Source organism: Pararge aegeria, chromosome 20, assembly GCF_905163445.1.
Source record: "Pararge aegeria chromosome 20, ilParAegt1.1, whole genome shotgun sequence".
Classification (NCBI taxonomy): domain Eukaryota; kingdom Metazoa; phylum Arthropoda; class Insecta; order Lepidoptera; family Nymphalidae; genus Pararge; species Pararge aegeria.
The window spans coordinates 11,116,145-11,138,194 of NC_053199.1; the positions used below are offsets into that span (position 1 = coordinate 11,116,145).

Below are 22,050 nucleotides of genomic sequence, written 5' to 3' on the forward strand. Positions count from 1 at the left end.
TATGTTTGTGCTGTTAATCTCTAGAAGTACTAAAATCACAAGACGTAACCATATCGATAGGTATCTGATTGGTTTCGTATTTGTATTCGATTCTCGACTATTGCATTTAGATTCTAATACAAATACAAAAACTATAAACCACACTTTGAGTTACATTACGTACTTACAGCATTCTTATGTACGATAATTATCGCAAAATATGATGGATGACAAAATCAAGTGATAATTTCACATTATCGCAGTACATGCGGAAAAATGGAGATATAAAAATAAGATTATAGGAAATAATCTAGAAGACCTCCAGTTAGAGAACGAAGCATGAAGCCTTTTTTGTGTTTATTGTTCGTGGCGGGTATGTCTATTTTCTATATTACTATAATTATATATACGAAAGTGTGTGTTTGTTTATTTGTTTGAAAATGCTGCATGAAATTTTGCAAAGATATAGCTTAAACTTTGAAGACTGACATAGGATGCATTTTATAGCACCCAGAGACTGTTCCTTCGTGATTTAAATAGAATTGATATAGCTTGCAACCCGAGAGTTCAGCTAAGATGCGTTTTTACTTTTTAAGTTTGTAACGCAATATCGTGGAAAATTCAATTGATAAAAGTGAAACTGATAAGGCTGCTATTCCATAGGTGCTAAATTATTTGGTTGAGAATTATTGTAAGCGAAACTTCAAAGACTAGGAGTAGGATATACTTCACGAGTCGAAAAGTTTAACAAAAAAACATTTTTAAAAATAATAGGAAGTTCTCAGTTCGACTGTGCTTTTGTTTTATAAAAGCATGTAATGCAATAATAGTAATAATATTGCATTTTTGGAGTCGTTACAATGGAGTCGGCTTAATATATCTTCCTAAATACTTTTGTTTGTTTAAGTTTGCTCAGCACTCGCGGGGCCGATCGAGCTAATCGATGGAAAGTATCCGCGTTTTTTCGACTTCGAAGATGAGGAAGGCAACATCCATAAGGTGGACCTCCTAGAACCAGTCGATGTGGAACTGTTGGAAGAAATCCAGCGGAATCCAGCGAACAACGATTACCATCTTTTCACTAGGTAATAAAATTCTTTGCATTTCCCACCAAATCTAAAATTATTTATTTATTGAGGAACACCAACAGCTAATACATTTTTCCTTGTCCACGTTTATGAGTGACTGTTTAGCTTATTACAAATCATTTCAAAATTAAATATGTCACTTGTCACTCTTAAATAAATAAATATATTTAATATCATTATCTAAATATTTAAAAATGTTATGTTGGTTTGCGTACGCTTCAATAACTCAAAAAGGCCTGCACCGATCGAGTTGAAATTTTAGCATGATATATATTACGCATCAAGGATTGTTTTAATCTATTTTTTGCATCAGCCACTTATCCGGGACCGCGAATATACTGTTTAACGATCAGCTACCAGTGTACCAGTGTACCAGTGTACCAGTGACCGCGCTGCCTGCCGAAAGCGAGAAAAACAATCGCTGACAACCGCAACAGTAATGGCGCAGTCACTTGAGAAAAAATATTAAAAAATAACTTATGACTATAGAGAAATATAATATCTATTCCATTCATACCAACATTAAGAGTGCCAGAAGAAAAATAAAGAAATTATGTCAGTTGAATTTGCGTCACCGCCAATCACCGCCAGACACCGCGATTACGTTGCTCTCGTTAGTTCGGATGTCTTTTATTCAATTTTATCACGGTAAATTCAGTCTTATTTTTCAACCATTCAATCACAATATGCCACAGTGTATATTATAAATATATCAATATCACGCCATTATAAAATTATTAATTTTCTACCGTACTCGCGTTGCTATTGGGATGGTATTATTAATGCAACCGTGTTTGTTGACATCTTGCTTTCACACCTTCAGCTACTTACGTGATTTAACTGATTGTCTGCATATTTAATTGTTAACAAAGCTTTCAATATTTAAGCTTACGTATTCTTCCACTATTTCCCTTTTCTTTCAAAGAAGCGGCCATGCAAAACATATCTACTATGTCAATAGCTGGATTCTTAACAAAGAAGAATTGCATTAAACATGGAGTACCATGTTTCCGATAAGCATATATTGTATGTATAGGTACTCGTATAAGCTATCAAAGTTGTGATGATAGTGAATACTTAAAACTAAAAGTAAACGTTTAAATTGGCTTTAATGTTATTGTTCATTCAAGTCTAAATTAACCTGTATCTTTGGGAAACGATGCCTACAAATAAAAATCTTACCCCAAAATATTATACATATATTTTTTATATAGACTTAGACTTGAAATCCATAAAACAGTTTTATGGCTGTTTTGGTTTTAAGTTTATTCACTACATGATGCTTTAAAAGAGATTGCCTTGACATGATTATTTTACAGTAGTGTTGGCGAAGTCACAAGTACATGAGACCGAGCACCTACGCTTATATTCTTACTACAAAAAAATATAAAAAAAATATGCAAGGCCATTATTCTGGAAGAAATTATAAACATTTTTTTTTTCTTTTTGTCTTTAGACGCAACCCTACTTCACATCAGACTCTCAGAATGAACAACCCGGGCAGTATAACTTCATCGCATTTCAACCCTAGAAATCCCACTATTGTTATATCTCACGGATGGCTCAGCAACATGAAGACTAACCTAAATCCTGTTATTAGAGACGGTATTACTCATTTATCTACCTACCCTAGTTTCCAGTACAGCTCTAACCCCAAGCGATAGCAAGCCAGGGTTGCTGAATAGTCTGATTGAGGCATATAACTTAATAAATGATATTCTTATTAAACTCAACACCAACCGCAATTAAAGGTAGAATAGTTCAAAGTAAAACATGAATATTTTCATTTTTTTTTATATTTTTTACAACCATTACAATACAAAAATATAAATTGTAAATTCAATTAATGAAATTGATATATATAACATTCATTACGTCCACCTATGTATGTATGTATGTATGTATGTATGTACCTATGTATGTATGTATGGGTGTAAGTGTTGAGTTGTGAAAAGGAGTTTTGTTTTTTCCCTGAGCCTCTGAGATTATGTTAGTTCGTAAGTTGAGGCCACAGTTTAATTTTCTGGTATTAAGATCGTTAACTTAATATACAGGTTCAAAATCCTGTCAGTTTTGAAATTCTTATATGCATTTTAAAATTTATAAAATTGTTTATTTCTTCTAAGTTTGGGTACTTTAATAGTAATCCCTATTCTTCCTGTGAGTGTCGTATAAGGCGACCAAGGGAGTAGCGGAAAACACGCAGTAACGTCTTCTGTACTAGTATTACCATCTACTGCAACCACTAACCCGTCTGCCCATTGTTGTCGTTATGGGAAAACCTTACTGTTGGAAGAGGGCTTTAATCCAGTGGACTTTGATGATGATGATGGCAGAATATGGCTCAAGACATGAGCGTGTAGAATTCCCATTAAAATACCTATCCAGCAATGAACGTCGATTGGTTGAAATAATAATGATAATGCATAGCATCATCTACAACCCATTACCAGCCCACTACATGGCACGGGTCTCCGCTCAGAATGAGAAGGGTGTAGTCCGTAGTCCACCACGCTGGCCAAGTGCAGATTGGTAGACTTCACACGCCGTTGAGAACATTATGGAGAACTCTCAGGTATGCAGGTTTCCTCACGCTGCTCTCCTTCGCCGTTTAAATCTAGTGATATTTAAATTGGCTGAATTACCCAGTTAACACCGAAAAGTCAGTGTGCGTGCCGGGGCTCGAACACGAAAGGAAAGCCGATGCCTTACCCACAATCCGATTATCGCTATATGCGTAGCATAATAACACCAAAATTAAATGTTTTCAGCATATCTTAGGCTAAAGGAGACTAACGTTATTGTTTTGGACTGGATGAGGCTGGCTATAGCTCCTTATCCTACTGCAGTTAGAGGAGTTCCAGATATCGGCCGTGGTCTTGGGCAGTTCCTTAACTTCCTCCACAGGACTACGGGTGCACCCTTCAATACGATGCATCTAATTGGCTTCAGTTTAGGAGGCCATGTTGTTGGAAACGCTGGTAGATATTTAGGTGGAAGGGTTGCGCGTATTACCAGTAAGTAATTTTTCAGGCTATTTACTTCATATTCTGGCCTTATATTTTCTATGTATTAACTAACCGACTACGAATAGTGATGTGCTGGGCTACATTCTCGGCGCTGTATTGGACCAGTAATGGAAAAACCCACTATCGGCAATAAATTAACTACATACATTTTGTTCAGTTATATTCTTCTATCAAAAGATTGCTCGTTGTTAGTCTCACCGAAATTCGAGAACGATGTGGTTGGTAATTAGGTCATGACATTTTCATGGAAGTCTAGTCTAACCGACACTTATTCTGCACGTGTGATTGTCACCTAAATCCTCTTAAACAGCTGGACCGTTCTTTATGAAATTTTGTGTATATATTTCAATGGGTTTCTGGATGGTTTGAAAAGACAATTGGACGCGGCAGGTGGCGCTGCTCTACTCTCAGGACGATGTGTGCCAAGTCCACAAGTATGCAATATTTAAAACAATCACAGTTACTTAGTCAACTACAACCTTTGCTGCTGGATTTTGCATGGGACATCATACATTACATTATTTTTTATTGGTTTTATGGGTCTACTGAACTTCTTTGGAGATAGAAGATGGAACTCTTTAAAGGACAAGATTAAATTGCTTAAAATTAATGCAATAAGAAAAGCTTTAGTTACTATTATTTGCTAATCAATGTTGTAATAAGGTTATTTTGTTTATTGATTAAATTATTATGGGAAGAGATTTAAGAACAGACAGAACCCTCATTCACCAATGATTGCATGCAGTGCATGGTGTCCAAAAAACGTGAATAGAACCCATCCATTTTATGGTAAACGTTTAGCACATTAGATTTAAAATAATTACTGTCAACTGCTAAATGGAATGAAGTGACTAACCGCCTGTTCGAGAAACACTACTAAAGTGGAGTGGTTTTTGCTACTTTAATATTAGACGTGTACACAGTTTATATATGTTCTTAATTATGTGATTATAGGCTTAGATCCCGCTGGTCCACTATGGAGTGATAACCACCACCGGGTTCGGCGTACAGACGGTGTATACGTCGAAGCTATTCATACCGATGGAGGTCTAACTGGTCTTGGCATTGGCACCCCCGTTGCTGACGTGGACTTCTTCCCCAACGGTGGCAAAAACCAACCTGGTTGTTACACTGGTATATGTGACCATAATAGAGCTTGGGAGTTCTTTGTTGCATCGTTGCCAAGGAATCATCTCATTGGCAGACGATGTGCCAATATGCAGGAGGTCAACAGAGATAATTGTAATGGATCCACCTTGCCCTTGGGCACCATTCAATTAAACAAAAGAGGGTAGGTACCATTTTGTTGGGTTAGTTAGTTAAGCAATGTAACATTGACATTTAACGTTTTTTGTCAGTCTTTTTTTTAATGAAACTTTTATATTTAAAAAAATAATTTGGAGATTTTTTTAATAATAATAATTCATGGATCAAGAAAACTGGGGCAGTTTTCTGACTCTGACATCTGACTATAAAAATTGAAATAATCAAATGTTTAGAGGCATAAACGGGGCAATTAACTCGTTCTACGGAGTGTTCATCATTCTGAGGCGTAGGTGTCGAGCTTTATGTGCCTGGAATAACACCGGAAACCAGAAAACAGCAATGCCGTTGGCCATCAATAATAATCATGGCGGTGGTGCGTTTCAACTACCAGATTTATACTGAGGCCTTAATAGTGACACGATTAAAAAAACTGTTTCATATTATTTTTTTAAATGTATACTTGATTTACAGATCTGGCATATTCCGTGTAAATACTGGAAGAAGATACCCATTCTAAAGGATTTGAATATCACTACAGCTACATAAATAGAAGATTGTGTAACTTATGCTAAATTAATAAATTACTTCTTTCAACTAAGTTATGCGTTTTATTTCAAGAACTTTTGCTATAACGTTACTTAAAAAGAAAAAGTTTTATTCATAATAGTATTCATAGAGTCAGTTATTCGTTGTTGATTACTGGCGGGGTGTAAACAGTTCTCAGAATAGTGAAATATGACCACGATGTGCTGATGATCTGAAAATAAATAATCATACTATTATTTGTTATAGTTTTCAGCTGGAAAACTATTAAAAATTTTTTTAAGGTCTGTTTGAAAAAAATAAACATTATAGTAATTTACCTTACCTTTGTGAAACTTTGGTACGATATGACGGAAAATTTGTAAGCTGTCAATTTTTGAGATTTATGGGATCTGAAAGAATGAACAAATCAAGATTTAATAAGAAATCCATTAATTTAAGACCTAATGTTTATATTTTTGCAAAACTTGATAAAACGAAAAACCTGATTTAAGTCGGTCTGTTGGCCGTGGGTCCCAATTTAGCATTCTCCTTAGTTTCGGGAAAATTAAGTTCATTTAATAAATAAGTTACTTTAAAATACGAATAATAAAGAATCCTGTTTGTAAATTAAAGTCAACGCCTTCATTACCTTAACATAAGTAATAAAATAATTTTCTTTGCCATCTTGTCCATGTCGTACCATTTGCAGATAAATGCTGCATCCCCGACCTTTCTACTCTGGATGTGAAATATTAGTGATTAAGTTTAGCGCATTCCACTCGTTGCTCTCAGAGTAAGCGAGGAAATAAATATTTAAAGAGTGGACATAATAAAATTGTATACAGATATTGTAAGTGTTTGTGATACAAACAATTTTGTTTCTAAACACTGTCGAAATAGAAGAATTACTTTTATAATCAATTTCAACACTTTACTAGACCACTTCAGGTTATGCTTATGCTATGTTGTAGTACACCTTGCTGGCCAAAAGTGCGGACTTAACACGCCTTTGGAGAACGTCATGGAGAAACTGAGTTTTTTTTAAACAATCCACAGATCAGCCACAGACTTTTTCGGAATATAAATAAAATGATAATATTAACGCTCTGGTAGAGAACTCTTACAGATATAACTGTTTTCTACCCTACATCCTTTCTGATTTATGATCATTATGTTACTTGTTTTGGTAGTTTATGAATTAATAAGCGCATTGGGTAGGAGCTCGACTTCACTTTCGGGGGCCGAGTTCTAATCCAAGCACGCACCTCTAACTTTACTAAGTTATGTGCGTTTTAAATATTTAAGATATCACTTGCTTCATCGGTGAAGGAAAACATCGTAAGGAAACTGCATGCCTGAGAGTTCTACATAATGTTCACCAATCCGCACTGGGCCAGCGTGACTACGGCCTTTTCTCCTTTTCATTGTGGGAGGAGACCCGTGCTCTGTAGTGGGCCGGTATTGGGTTGATGTTATGATGATGATGAAAATTATATAAATAAATATATTAGGTTTATAATATATAAAGTATTATCTATACAAACATAATTAAAACAGCTGACATATATTTTTAACTGACTATTATATAGGACAATATTTGGATTGAGTCAGCTTGTCAGATTACAGATAAGACACATAACAATGTAAGTACTTACTTGCATAAAATCTGATTTTTTTTTTTACCTCTCTTATAAGATTTTCTCCAAATACACTTATCATCAATATTTGAATTAAAATAGAGACCAAAAACAAAATAACTCCTGGTAACTGAGCCCACTGTCCCATCTGCAAAAAAATTAAAATTTCAGGACATCCAAAATATATAAAAAAAACAATGTGTTAAACATAACTTTTAAAAACTCACTGTTAAATTAAATCCTAGTGCGCATATTTCAATAGATCCAACTAGGACATTGAACAGATTTGGTGCACTAAAAATTACTTCAAGGTCTTCTGAGAGACTGAAACAAATTAAAAATATGCTATGCCTGTTTCATTGTGGGAGGAGACCCGCATGGTTATGACGTATCTCGCGACAGGCTTGCGTAAATCTTGCAATCACTGCTGTCACGTCAAACGTCACTTTTCCATACAATAAATAAACAAAAGTGACGTTTGACAGCGGTGGTTGCAAGATGTACGCCTGTCGCGAGGAAGCCTTTCGCGAGATACCTAATCACCCTACCGTGCATTGTAGTGGGCCATTAATGGATTGATGTGATGATGTGATGATGATGAAGAGGATGCCCATTTTTACACAACAAACACCATAAACAGTCCACTGCTGGAATAAAGGCCTCTTCTAACAGAAGGATTTTCCCATAACCACCACGCTTGACAGACTGGTTGGTGATTGCAGTAGATGATTGTAAAACAAAGGAGGCTGCTACTACTACCGTTACACTAATCCCTTAGTCGCCTCGCTCTTCGTGCGAGTGTCGTACTCGCATGAAGAAGAGAGGTGGTGGTGTATTTTGATCTGCCGCCACCACACGGCACACTCAATAAATAAACAATTCATACATACTTGTATTTTACTAAATTAATGAGCCCACAAGGAATCAATTAAAATAGGTCAATCTAGAAAAAACTGGTTTCATAAAATCTAAGCAATATCTATTAATTATTGGTATCTTGCAATTTATTTATCTCGCTACAAAGCGATAAGGCCGCGTTTGTTTACTACTATTTAAAGAGTCTGATTCTTTTAATTTTTCTGAACATGTTTTCAAGTACAAATAAAGAGTAATTTTTTAACTTTTATTATTGTTTTTACCTACACTTTGAGGAATTATCAATTTTATAAATTTAAAAAGCATAAGTAAAAAAATTTCGGAACCGCTTATAGCGACTGTAGAGTCATCTAGTAGGAAACGTAAGACTGATGTAAAAAGCCATATACTAATTTCGGCATCGATGGTAAGAGAGCCGTAGCTTTATTGGAAAAAACGCTCAGGCCGCAATTGCCAGAGAGTCACAGGTTCAAATCCTGTCGGTTTCGAAAATTTCTATATGCTTTTTAAATTTATAAAATAAATAAAGAGTTTAAATACGTATATACGAACTTATTATTAAGGCAGTATTTTGAATATGTTAGGCTTACTACTTCAGTGATTAAAAATTAAATTATAGCAGTCATGGAAAGAAGTTTTTTTTTCGCTACAATTAATATACCTATGGTTATAGATACCGCCACTGCATCGCATCACTTGCATTCACCTCAAGGGTTTTCATAAAGCACCGGCATAATGATTATTTTCAATAATACTTCTGATATACTATTTTCTATAATGATTGCGATTTAATTATACATTAATCATTAATTATTCATTATCAATGAATAATTATGGCACCAACGTTTCCGTTTATTAATGAAAAGAAATAAATAATTTATTTTATACAAAATTGCTTACTTTAAAATATACTGATGCTTCTTTACAATTTCACCAAGACATTGGCAGGTATTTTGATCCAAATCTTTAACTTCGTCACTAAGTAGCACAAATTGAGCACAGATATGAGATGTAAGAGTATAATATAGAGCGTCCACAGTAGTAAAATATAGAACACAAATAAAACCTGAAAGTTAACAGATTAAAATATGACTATGCACAGAAAAAATATTACGGTTTTTTTCAATTTTTCATCTTATCTATAAAAAAATAGAAAATCGTTTTCTTTCGTAAAATACGGCAACGATGATTTTGGGACATCCTAACATGTCACCCATACACGAAAGTAAACAGAGTAGGTTAAAACTATTCAACTATTAAAAATAGAGTAAATTTTTGTTATAATTATAAAGCTACATGGTAATTAATAATAATTTTAATGTTAAAAAAATTATCACGGCGCTAAAAATTGAGTACTTACCAGCAGAAATTGAATGGATATATACAAATAACCAGGTATGGAAAGCATCTGTTGAGAATGGAACAAGTACAGCGTACGGCAAACTATAAACTATCACTTCTTCCGTATAATAACGATAAAATATAAATATCAGCGTAGAAAAGTTGTACACGCTTATCAGAATTAAATTCAAGATAAAGAAGTATTTCACCAAAAATTTCAGAAAGATGAAGTCGCGTCTTGCAACCTCCCGTTTTTTAGCGTCAATAAGCATCTCAGTGTATAACTGTTTCAAACAATTGGTTAAATCGAAAATCCTTTGTCGGTTAGAAGTAATGAATGAGATTTTCAAAAAAGATAGCCAACCAATGCAAATACATGGCGCTAATTGAGTTAACTCGAGAAGATTCTCTGCCGAAATGTTAGAGAAAAAGAATGCTGCTTCCTCTAAAGCTGTAGTAATAATAAGGAATAGGAAGATAAAATATCTTAATTTTATACGAGTTTCATCAAAGGGAATGCCGATAAGCCAGAAATTTATATTTATTTGCTTAAAAATTTCCTCGAATTCGGGAATATCCATATTGAAAATACTTAATATTATCCAGATAATATTATATTGTACGAGTATTTAAAAAAAAGGCGCTTTCAGTAAATCTTCTTATTTGAACTGTGATAATATTGGAGAATCCTTTGAGCTGGTATCGTTCATGGCGACAAAGGCTTTAAATACTCGATTTGCTACCTGAACCAAACATTCAAGTCGGATATCTGACTCCTAAATGGCGTAGTATGTAGAAATTTAAGTGTTTCGTATAGCGATTGTTAAATTTTTTAAAAGAAATAGTAAGGGTTGTTGACTTTAAAACAAAGCATAGAAAAAAAAAATTGTAAATAATCAAAAATAATTTAAAACAGCTGGTTTTGTGATAATACTGAATATAAAAATATTCAGAAAGGTTCCGCTGGCCGATATATTTGCTTCCTAAATATACACATAGACTTAATGGTTTAACTAAAATTTATCAAGTTTCTCATAGAAACTTTATTGAAATTCACAAGAGTGCTGTTCTGTCACTACAATTGGTTGTTCGATTTTACTTAATGAGTACTTCTTTATTACGTCTTGTTGCACGTCACGTAAGTTTATTTATGTTCATATTATTTGGATTGAGACGTGTTTTTCATTCGAACAACTACTAAGAATTTTCCGATCTCAATATTTTAAGACATACTTTTTAAAGTATACTTATTAACTATCACCTATCTTATTTTAATATGAATTTATCCATTTATAAAACAATATTTATATATCTACGTATATCGATGAAACTTCATAATAAAACCTCTGAAATCGATAAACTACGTCTAAAAATATTATATTATCTAATATAATATTTATCTGTTACCTTTCATGGCAAAACCATGAACGATATTGATAATGCAAACTGTAAACATTTCAAGAACGTACGACTCATTCGAGATGATTGGGTTACATATATTATCTACATAGATAAACAAATTTTTCGATGATAAAGTTACGTTTAGTGCTAGTTCCAGGTTGGTGGACTACCACTGGTGTCAATCTGATGTTCCGAAATTATGATGGTGCAGTTAGATTTGGACCAGTGAAGTTGGTAATTTATTTAAGTTTTCATTTCAAACAAACACGTCTGCGTTTGCAATAATAATCTATAATTTCATATGGGTGATCTAACGCCAAGATTTAACACAGTAAGTAAGACGGAGACAGTATGACAGTAAGACCACTTTAACGTTTTTATCTTAAAATCTGTCAACAGCTTGTTGTGTTAAGAGTGTGTGATGTGTATATATGAGTTTAGAAGAGAGTGCATTTTGGAACATCTGTTTTTGGACAGTGCAGATTTGTCTGGTTTTCTCAGAACATGGCAAACTTTTTGAAGGTAATAGTACAGATTTTTGTAGATATACTATATTATGTAGTACATATCCTTTTTATCCATTAATTCTTTTCTCAGCGCACGACAATTAATTAATTTTAGAAGCAAAATTTGCTACTTTAGGTTGTATTATTACAATGATTTTAAGAAGAAATAATTCTTTTATTATTTTAAAGGAATTTATAGCTTATTAAAAGTAAAATCGATCTGGTAATCTCAGAGCCTATTGGGTACAAACAAAGAAATAAAAAAATCTTTCCTCTACATAGTATAGATTTACAGACATCTCTTTATAGTAGAGATATAGATCTATAGAACTAAACTTTTATCACGGAATTCCTCCAAAAAGCTTGCGCCTGCTAGAGCAATCAAATTAGGTAAAATTTTAAATTTAATCATCACGTTTGTGTCAACCCTGCGATAAACACTCAAAGATAAGTGGTTTGTCGTCGATTTGTAGCTGTCAACATGAAATCAAAATTAAAGAGTGTTAAATATCAGGTTGTTGTTGTTGAATATCAGATTCCCTTTGTAACTGTGATTGTTGTTGTTGATTCCCTTTGTAAGTGTGATTTATTGTGTCTATATTTCAATAGTCAGGGTTTCTAGACTTCAAAGAACTCCCGTATAGTTTATTATTTTATGCATTATCAATTAAACTGAATACCTCATTTACGTTTTTTTTTAGTATTATAGTCTGATTCAAGTAAAATTATCTTTTTCATCTTTTTTTGTATCTTATAATATTTTTTATACCTTGCTATGGGTGGTTGCTCTTAAATCTAAAAGAGGGCTTAATTTTTACTACTTACCTTAGTTTGTGACACTATCGGCGGTACCTAGTCTCTGGATCTACTGAACCGATTTTGAAAATTCGTAATCGCATGCCAATTTGGCTATATCAGCAGGTTAAAAATGAGTGAGTGAAATTATTATAATTGAATAAATAGTTAATGTTAATTTTTATTGTTCAAAATTTCAAACTTTATTAGATGTAATATTATTTAGGATCCGGCACCGAATGATGTTACGGTATCGGAGCGAAAAGTTCTACAACTTTTCTATAGGACTCAATCATATACCTCCGATCGTTGAGGCAGCGTTCGTAAGGAACGTTTTCGTTCGACCGATTTTTCGCCGACTCACTTTGCAAATATGACTACTACGCAAAGTTCTTTTGATTTTTCAGTTTAATATTTAGCCTATGGCACATAAGAATTTTTAAAAACGGTTCAGTATTTACAAACTCAAAAACTGTACCTCTTTATAATATTAGTATAGATATTAATAAAAATTAAATAAAAAAAAAATTCGAAACTCTTATGAACCAGTTGATTGCATGTGATGAACAGCACTGAAACAGCGTGGTGCCTTTTTAAATATTTTTTTTTATATCCAGTCCAGCTATAGGACATTAATAAGACTGCAGATAATGATTATTAAAAAAAAAAAATGTTCCACTTTTGTCTTGTATAATAAATCAAGTTTAATTCGATCCGATCGACATTTAAAAAAAATCTGTTCAGTAGTTTTGTTTTTAAATTAAATTAAGTAGACATAATATTGTTATTACCTACAGATGAACATAGTGCATAACTTAAAATGATGAATGGTTTTTATATTTTCTGGAAAAAAAAAACAGTAACAATGGAGTAATAATGTTTTGGAAAGTACAACGTTTAAAATCATTTCCAAAATTGTCTTTATGGTTGTACAACTAACTGGATACGAGTGTGACAAGGAGTGATAATAGACAAGCAAATTACAGAAGAACACGAAAACGTAGAATTTAGGTGCCTTTAGTTGAATTTAGTAGGAATTATGAGAAACAAAGTTGGTTGTATGGTTTATTTTTCTTTGTCTCTATAGTGTGTTCGTGGTAGACGCCTTAAATATCAATGTGAGATCTAAGTATCTAAGTTAGTAGTAAGTTTTATAATAATATTAGAATAATTCAGTTTTACTCAAATATCTTAGGTAAACTAATATAAGAGGTCTAAATGTGCTGTCTCCCGGTGAAAAAGTATACATAGTCACTATCCAATAAACTGTAATTATATAGTTTACAGATTTATGTACAACCGTATTGGTAGGTTAATTTTAAACAAAACATAAAATCTCATTAATATCGTTTCTATATTTCAAAAATACAGTAATTGACTCGCAAAATTTAACTGTTAAGAAGGTTAATTAAAATACATGCAGAGACCTTGATGGACTACAAAAAAAAATACAAAAAAATAACTAGATTTTAAATTATTTGTTATTGATCTGGTTGGATGTAAAGAGTTCTCAGAATGGTGAAATAAGACCACGATCTGCTGATAGTCTGAAAAAAAAGTATGAAAATAAAATTGCTTAGAAAAATTTGTGCAAAGGCCGCAAGTTGTAATAGCACAACCTTACCTTTGTGAAACTTTGGTAAGAAATAGCAGAAAATTTATAAGCAGTCAGTTTCTGCGGTTTGTTAGACCTGAAAAATAAATTAAAGATTTTAAACTAAGATTTAAGTGGCTAATCAACATTATTATATATTACAATATTTATGGCTCGCCTTAAAGAAAGCGATCAATAACGCATTTTACTAGAATCACGAGGTCTTGGTCTCAATTTCTAGATGCATAGATTTAGTAAGGAATTTCGGTATGTTTACGCATGCATCGGAGAGTACGTTAAACCGTCGGCCTCTGTTATTATGTATTAAAACCACAAGAGCCTATAATAGTCCACTGTTGGATGGTTTAATGACACACTAAATTGCATTGTGCAAGTGTTTTAGTCATACTGTCGATGTCGATGACCCTTAAAGGAGCATAGTTGCACATTTATTGTAGAAGAATTCCAAAATGATGTTGTGTATTTATTAAGGGGGCACAAGCAGTTTTTTTACTTATCTATTAATCTTAAGTGACAGTGGTATCTCCTTTCTTACCGTAAAATTAGGAGGAAAATAAATTTCTTTGCCATCTTATCCATATCATACCATTGGCACAAAAACGCTGCATCGCCAACCTTTCTGCTCTGAATGTGAAATGTGAGTCATTAAGTTCAGTGCAAATATTCTTCGCATCGCTCTCAAAGAAGACGTGAAAATAAATATTTAAATTTGAGACGTGTGATATTGCAGGTATATGAACATATTATAATGAAATATGGCTCTACGAAGTAAATATAAAGTATTAATTTTTGCACTTTACATTAATAAGTACATTATGATTTTTTTATATAAATGGCTTTCAAATAATATTATGAAATAAATATCACCTCTCTTATAAGATTGTCTCCAAATGCACTGTTCATGAACATTTGAATTAATATTGACAGTAAGAGTAAAAGAACTCCTGGGATTTGACTCCATTGTCCCATCTGCAAAAAAGTTAATTTATTTTGATCATTGGTTCAAAATATGTTATTTCTACAAACACGTAAAGTTTTTTTACCGTTAAATTAAATCCGAGAGCACATATTTCAAATGATCCAATAAGGACATTAAACAAATTTATTGCTTGATAAATTTCTTCGAGTTCTTCAGAAAGACTGAAATCAAGAACGCAAATATTATTTCATCACCACCGCTTTAATAACCGATTGTATTGCCGTGTTTATTGGCGCATCTTAAATGGAAGAGGTCTGGACATATGGCTCGTAAGGATTAGCATTCCCGTAAGAAAGCGTGTAGAAACGAGTTTTACTTTAGTATAACTGCCATTCTCCTAACAGGTTTACCCGATTCCATTAGACTGCATCATCGCTACCCTCTCAGTGAGATTGCTGTTAAAGGCTAAAAGTTTTAGTAGAAAAAAAAACCCCGCGTAACTTTTGATAAGTTTCCCGTTCTAACTGGACTGGCATTTTCTAAGTTTAGCCTATTCAGACAAATTAATTTTCATAACCTATTTAAACCCCCTTAGGGTGAAATGTTTATAAACTCTGAAAAGTTAGTTTTATCCTTTTAATTTTCAACTTTCATACCGATATAACTTAATATTCATACAAACTTTCACTAACCATCAAATGCGAAAATGTTTTACTTTATTTCGGCTGATATTTTAAGGGTTTAAAAAAACAACCCTCTAGTATATATACTTTATAAGTAAACATTGTAAATACAACTGAGGCACAGCGATATTTTTTTGTCAATTTAAGGTAATGAGTATTACACGATGTAAAGAAAAAAAATATATGAGTCATTTGAAATCGGAATTGTATATTTTATATATATTATTATTACATTAACATATTTACATTAACGGCGAGTACATCAATCAACTTCGGTTTGCCAGCGATGTGGTCATAATGGCAGAGACTCTGGGAGACCTTAATGAGATGCTCAATGATCCAGCAGAGTTTCTCAACAGGTGGGCCTACGTATGATCATGAGCAAGACAAAAATTATGTCTAACGCTGATGTTCCTCTCCACCCAGTAATAATAGGGAGCTCTGCACTCGAAATTTTAGACGAGTACATATACCTAGGACACACGGTCCAGTTAAGTAGGTCCAATTTTGAGAAAAAGGTGAACCGCCACATCTTTTCGTCCAAAATCCCTCAGTGCCTGAAGACCAAATTCTTCGAACAGTGCGTGTTGCCAGTGATGACTTACGGATCCGAAACTTGGTCGCTTACTATGGGCCTCATAAGAATGCTCAGAATCACTCAGCGGGCGATGGAAAGAGCAATGTTGGGAGTATCTCTGCGTGATCAAATCAGAAATGAGGAGATCGGTAGAAGAACCAGAGTTACCGACATAGCTCAGCGAGTTGCAAAGCTGAAGTCGAAATGGGCGGGGCACATAGCTTGGAGAACCGATGGACGTTGGGGTACCAAGGTGTTGGAATGGCGATCCCGCACAGGTAAACGCAGTGTTGGTCGGCCCCCAACGAGATGGACAGACGACATCAAACGAGTCGCTGGGAGCCGCTGAGAGCCGCTGGAAGCAAGCGGCCCAGGACCGTGGATTTTGGAAGTCTCTACAAAAGACCTATGTCCAGCAGTGGACTTCAATCGGTTGAAGTGATGATGATGATGCTATATTATTAAAATTTAAAAAGACCCCGAAAGTTTGCGTAGTGTAAGTAGTTAATCCTGGTCATTTTATATCCATATTGAGGGAGTTGTGATAAAATATGTAATCCGCCATTTTGTGGCGGCGACAATCTTGGACTACTTCCCAACTAATTCACCTTTTAAACAAAAAAAAACAAAATCGAAATCGGTTCATCCATTCGGGAAATACGATGGCACAGACACACACAGCACAGTCACGACAAACTTATAACAATCCGACGTTTTTGCGTCGGTGGTTAAAAATAATATCTTTGAACATTACTTGTTATGTTAGAGAGTACTTTCCTCAAAGTATTACACATAAATTCATAATAATGATAATAAAATCTTTATTAATAAAGCTTTATTTACATTCCTTACTATTAAGTTTCTTACTGGCTAAATATAATAGAGTTAAATATATTTTTTCTTAATCCTAATTTCTTATTTTCTATGTCTTCTTAACTAAGTCAGTCAGATACAAATACAATCGAAAGTTATAGAATACGTAGAAGAATATATCTATCTTAGTCATCTGATTTCATTCCAAAACTCTATTGACAAGGAAATAGATAGACGTATCACCAATACATGGAAAAATATTGGAGCATGAAATACATTTTTAAAGGAAATTTACTAATAAAGTTAAAAACAAAAGCGCTAGAGATTTGTATATTACCATGTCTTACCTATGCATGCCAGTCCTGGCCTCTCTCAATCAGGGCATTAAAAAAAAAAAACATGTCAAAGAGGTTTGGAGAGCAGTACATCAATTTACCAAAAAAAAAAAACACTATGTAAAACCAATAAGCTTACCGCAAAATATATTGATGTTTTATAACAATCTCTCCAAGACAATGAGAGGATTTTTTGTCTAAATATTGCAGTTCGTTATTAAGTAGAGTAAATTGATTACAAATATGGAATGTCAGTGTGTAGTATAGAGCATCAACAGTCGTGAAGTATAGGACGCATATGAAACCTGAAAGTAGAAGTAATCATCAGTTTGTGTGTGTATTGTCGTAGTATATTTATTTATTTATTTATTATTATTTATTAGTTTTGTAGTAGTAGAGCTTTTTGTGATGGAGCTAGAAGTATTACCACCAAGCTTATTTCTGCTACTAAGGAGCATTCTTGCAATCACTGAATTAATAACATACAGAATTCTCATTCAGCCCTTGTTGTAGGTAGTGCATTCAGTCTACTGCACACATTGTACAAACAGTGAAAACGCCCCGCACACGTGTCACTGTACGCGGAATGTTGCTAGCTCACAAACTTTTTCCTATAATCACATTTCATGGTTAACGCTTAAAACATTAGAGGTAAAATAAATACTGGCATCTGCTAAATGGTTTGAATTGACTAACTCTAGTCTCTAGTCTATATCGCGATAGTAACTAGATGGGTAACCGAATTTAGGCTTTACTCTCCTCCTTGGTTTAGATACCATCTTAAGCTGTCGGTCATTATATCTAAAACCTGTCAATAATCGTTTAATTTCACTCGAATAGCTAAGTTTGCCAAACAGCACTGGTACAGCTTGAAGTTTCTACACTCCTTAATCTAAATAATGAGGTGGCCAGTAACCAACATCATAAAATTGTTAAACTGATGCAATTTCGTTGCACTAATTAAAGTAAATTAAAAATGTTATAACAATTAAATCTAGGAACCCAAATACTTTTGTCTTACTTTTCCTTTTTAAATATAGCTACAAAAGTATAAACAGTTCAGTTTGAAATATTTTGATCATCACCCGCTTATTATTATGTCATTGCTGGAGACTGGCTTTTAGAAGACTTTAGAAGAGAGACAAAGAGGTAGAGATAGAAAGTTAGAGCTTATATCCTCCACGCTGAGCGTTGTCTAGCTTGAACTGATTACTATTACAGATAGTTATGACAACCGACTGCATGATTTCCGAGCCAAGGGTATGCAAAGTGCTAGTTTCCTAGTTCCAACCTGATACCTACTGATAATTTTTGGACAGAAAAACTTAATACCTCATAATTTGTAGCACGATCTAGGATCAATTCGATTTTCGAACGTACAAATTGTTGTAATTTACCACTTTATTTAAAGAAAAATAGTACTCACCAGAAGTGATAGAATGAAGATATTCAAATAACCAAGAATACCACACATCCGTTGTAAATGGACAAAGCACGGCGTAAGGTAAACTATAAACTAATTCACTGTGCATGTTGTAATGGTAAAGTATGAAAACCAGCGTGGAAAAATTGTAAATGCTAACCGGAATTATGTTCATAATGAAGAAGTATTTGACCAAACATTTCAGAAAGACAAAGTCGCTTCGTACAATTTTCCGTTTTTTAGAATCACTAAGCATTTCATCGTATAACTCTTTCAGGCAACGGGTTAGATCGAAGATGTTTTGTTTTTTGAAAGTGATGAATATAATTTTTAGAATTGACAACCATCCAATGCAGGTACATGGTGCTAGTTGTGTTAACTCTAGAAAATTCTCAGCCGAAATATTAGAGACAAAGTATGCTGACTCCTGTATGACAGTAATGATTATGGTGATAATAAGGATGAAATATCTTCGCTTTATCCCACGTTGATCGAAGGGAATGCCGATGAGCCAAAAATTGGTTTTGATTTGCTTGATAATGTCCTCGAATTCAGGAACATCCATATTTTAAATCTACGTTAGAAATTATTGTATAAATGTTTTCTTTCGCTTTGAGAATGTTTAATGGTAGTGTACACTTTTTATATAGCGGTAGGGTAGCTATAACAAATTTAACATATTATAACGGATTGTTGACTGTGCAGTAACCGATTATCCTTACAAATATTATAGATGCGAAAGTGTGTTTGTTTGTTTCTACTTACTTCACGCCCTAACTAAGCAATCATTTAACTTGACTTTCGCATAGAGTTAGTTGAAAGAAATGCGTGTATCGAATGTTACTTTTTATCCCAATAAAACAAACTGTCCCCACGGGATTTGTTAAAAAATCGTAATAAACGAAGAATGAAAGCCACAGCTAAGTAATATAATAAAGTTTTGTACTAAGTATTTTTCCACAATATTGGAAATACCGCCTTGACAATACTTAAAAACGCCGCGTACCCAATAAAGGCGTAAGATCCTGATATTTACAACTCCGAACTCATGTCTCATGTATCCAAGTGTGCTGCTGTCATAAAACGTTCTAGCGATTTAAACATAATATAAAGAGCTTCTTCCAAAAACATGGTCGTCATGCAATTTTGACGTAAACAGCGTAATACCCTTAAGTTTATTCTTTCTCTCTGTTTTATCACTCATTTTCCTTATTACTTGTAACCTAACACTTCTCTTATGTTTATTGACATTTTCTTAATAATTCGCATGAGAAGATAATATTACTAACGCACATTTATTTTATTTTCAGTATATCAATATTTTTACTACACTAGTTACATAATTTAATAGTTTTAATAAATAAATATTACATTGAGTTTTTTTGAAACAAAATTACGATATTATATTAATTTTATTTCGATACCATGTCATGGGGATGCATAAAGATCTTAGATAGAAATAATTACTTTTTATCTTCGAGAGTCCGCGATATTGGATTTGGAACAATTTCACTTAGCTACCATGCATTGTTATTCAAACCAAACGTTTGCATTTAATGTTGAGGATGAATTTAAAACTCAGTTGAAAGATTTTACCGACTTAATCTTTTATTAATAACTAAATATTTACTTTCGGTTTTCTTCTCTCATTTTTAACTATTTCGCTATAATATTCAACAAAATACAATATTAGTTCTGGTGAGTACTTATACTCACCAACCGTTGTATACCCGTTGTAAACCCACAACGTAATGACCAATGCAATCGTTATCTACATCTATACAAATAATATAAATTATTGTTTGTATGTTTGTCTGATAAAGTTTTAATCCTTCTGTATTATTCTTTCTTTATCAATTACGATTCAGATGTTTTTATTAATATTATGATTTGCGGGCCAAATGGCGCAGTGGGCAGCGACCCTGCTTTCTGATTCTAAGGCTGTAGGTTCAACTGGAAAATGTTTGTGTGGTGAACATGATTGTTTTTCAGTTTCTGGGTGTTATTAGAATATTATAAGTATTTATGTATATTATTCATAAAACATTCTATCAGTCATCTTAGTACCCATAACATTTGGGGCTGGCGATTTATGTAGTATATTTATTTATTGCACATGGGGGCACAAGATAATGAAAGACAATGATATATTTTATTTGTTGCAAAACATTTGAAACGAATTGCGAATAATTCTGCGGGTAATATCTATATTCAATAAAGGGCTTATACAGTTTGCTCAGTAGTCTTTTTAAATATTTGTACGTTAGTTTTCTGTGCGCCAACGTGCTATATTTCCACGTAATGTTTCATTATGTTGTTTGTATTTCACTGCATATATGGACAAACATAACTCCCTCGCGTACATACACACTCGCACGCAAGCACTAACACAAATGTACTACTTTTATTTGTATGAATTAATCAACAAAACTATTTTCAAACACTCCGTTATGGAAGGGTGAAAACACCAGGTAGGTATTTAATTATGATAAGGAAGTTCATCCAGTATTCATTTTAAATATTTTAATGTTAATTTTTTGGGTATTTCCACGTAAGTTGTTTTTATTTCAATCCATATGTGGACAAGTATAACGTGATAATCTGTTTCTGAGGCATACTATAGTTTCTCTCATACGCACTCAATCGCACGCAAGCACGCAAGTGAGTACGCGCTCAAGAACTAAGCAAGAAAGCACGCAAAATAAACTGACTATACCTTTTTCTATGAATCGATAACTAAAGATATTCTGTTATGTTAATAAGGCACTCAGACTCCATAAAATTGTCACCATTAAATATTCACCATGTACTTTCTACGCACGTTTCGCTCCGACACCAGAGCATCCTCAGGTGATATTGACTTAACAATGTACACTTGCTAAAAACACGGACTTACCAATTGTTCGTTCTAAGGTCAACAGCTACTGAGAATGCTACAGGTAGGTAAACAGTGAACTATGGATGGTTTGTGTGGTTTAGTGTTTAAAGATTGAAGGAATTCTAAATTGCACTGTTTCGATCGTTGCAGATTATTTTAGGAAATAAAGCTTAATGTTTATAGTATGTCATGGAATTTCGCAAAGTATTTAGAGTATTGGCTTCCGATTAATAAATAAATTTTTAAATATTATTTAAAAACTATCATTTTTGTATCGCCATACTATGTTTCTACGATTTCTATGTAACTTTAATAATTTTAGGGGCTTTTGTAAAGCGTAATGATTTTTCTAATAGATCCAATG

General features: G+C 33.4%; 3 protein-coding genes across 3 annotated transcripts; 1 reads left to right on the top strand and 2 right to left on the bottom strand.

Moving 5' to 3' along the window:
* Positions 1-318: 318 nt before the first annotated feature.
* On the top strand, positions 319-5,853 carry LOC120632884 (pancreatic lipase-related protein 2-like). Its single transcript, XM_039902922.1, has 6 exons — positions 319-352; positions 887-1,064; positions 2,524-2,672; positions 3,839-4,084; positions 5,051-5,230; positions 5,834-5,853. The coding sequence occupies exons 1-6, from the start codon at positions 319-321 to the stop codon at positions 5,851-5,853; spliced, it is 807 nt and encodes a 268-aa protein (XP_039758856.1).
* Positions 5,854-6,044: 191 nt separating this feature from the next.
* Positions 6,045-10,331, bottom strand: LOC120632885 (odorant receptor 13a-like). The gene is made up of 7 exons (XM_039902923.1): positions 9,761-10,331; positions 9,301-9,466; positions 7,752-7,848; positions 7,571-7,672; positions 6,537-6,625; positions 6,231-6,297; positions 6,045-6,119 (listed from the first exon to the last, which is right to left on the bottom strand). Exons 1-7 carry the CDS (start codon positions 10,320-10,322, stop codon positions 6,045-6,047), a joined length of 1,158 nt encoding a protein of 385 aa, XP_039758857.1. The 5' UTR covers positions 10,323-10,331.
* Positions 10,332-13,924: 3,593 nt separating this feature from the next.
* LOC120632886 (putative odorant receptor 92a) lies at positions 13,925-19,373 on the bottom strand. Its single transcript, XM_039902925.1, has 7 exons — positions 18,812-19,373; positions 17,525-17,690; positions 15,102-15,198; positions 14,926-15,027; positions 14,594-14,682; positions 14,068-14,134; positions 13,925-13,990 (listed from the first exon to the last, which is right to left on the bottom strand). Exons 1-7 carry the CDS (start codon positions 19,371-19,373, stop codon positions 13,925-13,927), a joined length of 1,149 nt encoding a protein of 382 aa, XP_039758859.1.
* Positions 19,374-22,050: the final 2,677 nt, after the last annotated feature.

Coding starts and splice junctions, on each gene's coding strand:
- LOC120632884 (XM_039902922.1), top strand. CDS start 319: ATGAAGCCTTTTTTGTGTTTATTGTTCGTGGCGG. Junction 353..886: donor GTGTTTATTGTTCGTGGCGG/GTATGTCTATTT, acceptor TGTTTGTTTAAG/TTTGCTCAGCACTCGCGGGG. Junction 4,085..5,050: donor AAGGGTTGCGCGTATTACCA/GTAAGTAATTTT, acceptor ATGTGATTATAG/GCTTAGATCCCGCTGGTCCA.
- LOC120632885 (XM_039902923.1), bottom strand. CDS start 10,322: ATGGATATTCCCGAATTCGAGGAAATTTTTAAGCAAATAAATATAAAT. Junction 9,467..9,760: donor TATCCATTCAATTTCTGCTG/GTAAGTACTCAA, acceptor GTTAACTTTCAG/GTTTTATTTGTGTTCTATAT. Junction 7,849..9,300: donor AAGCATCAGTATATTTTAAA/GTAAGCAATTTT, acceptor AATTTGTTTCAG/TCTCTCAGAAGACCTTGAAG.
- LOC120632886 (XM_039902925.1), bottom strand. CDS start 19,373: ATGGATGTTCCTGAATTCGAGGACATTATCAAGCAAATCAAAACCAAT. Junction 14,683..14,925: donor GAGACAATCTTATAAGAGAG/GTGATATTTATT, acceptor TTTCACATTCAG/AGCAGAAAGGTTGGCGATGC. Junction 14,135..14,593: donor ATTTTCCTCCTAATTTTACG/GTAAGAAAGGAG, acceptor TTTATTTTTCAG/GTCTAACAAACCGCAGAAAC.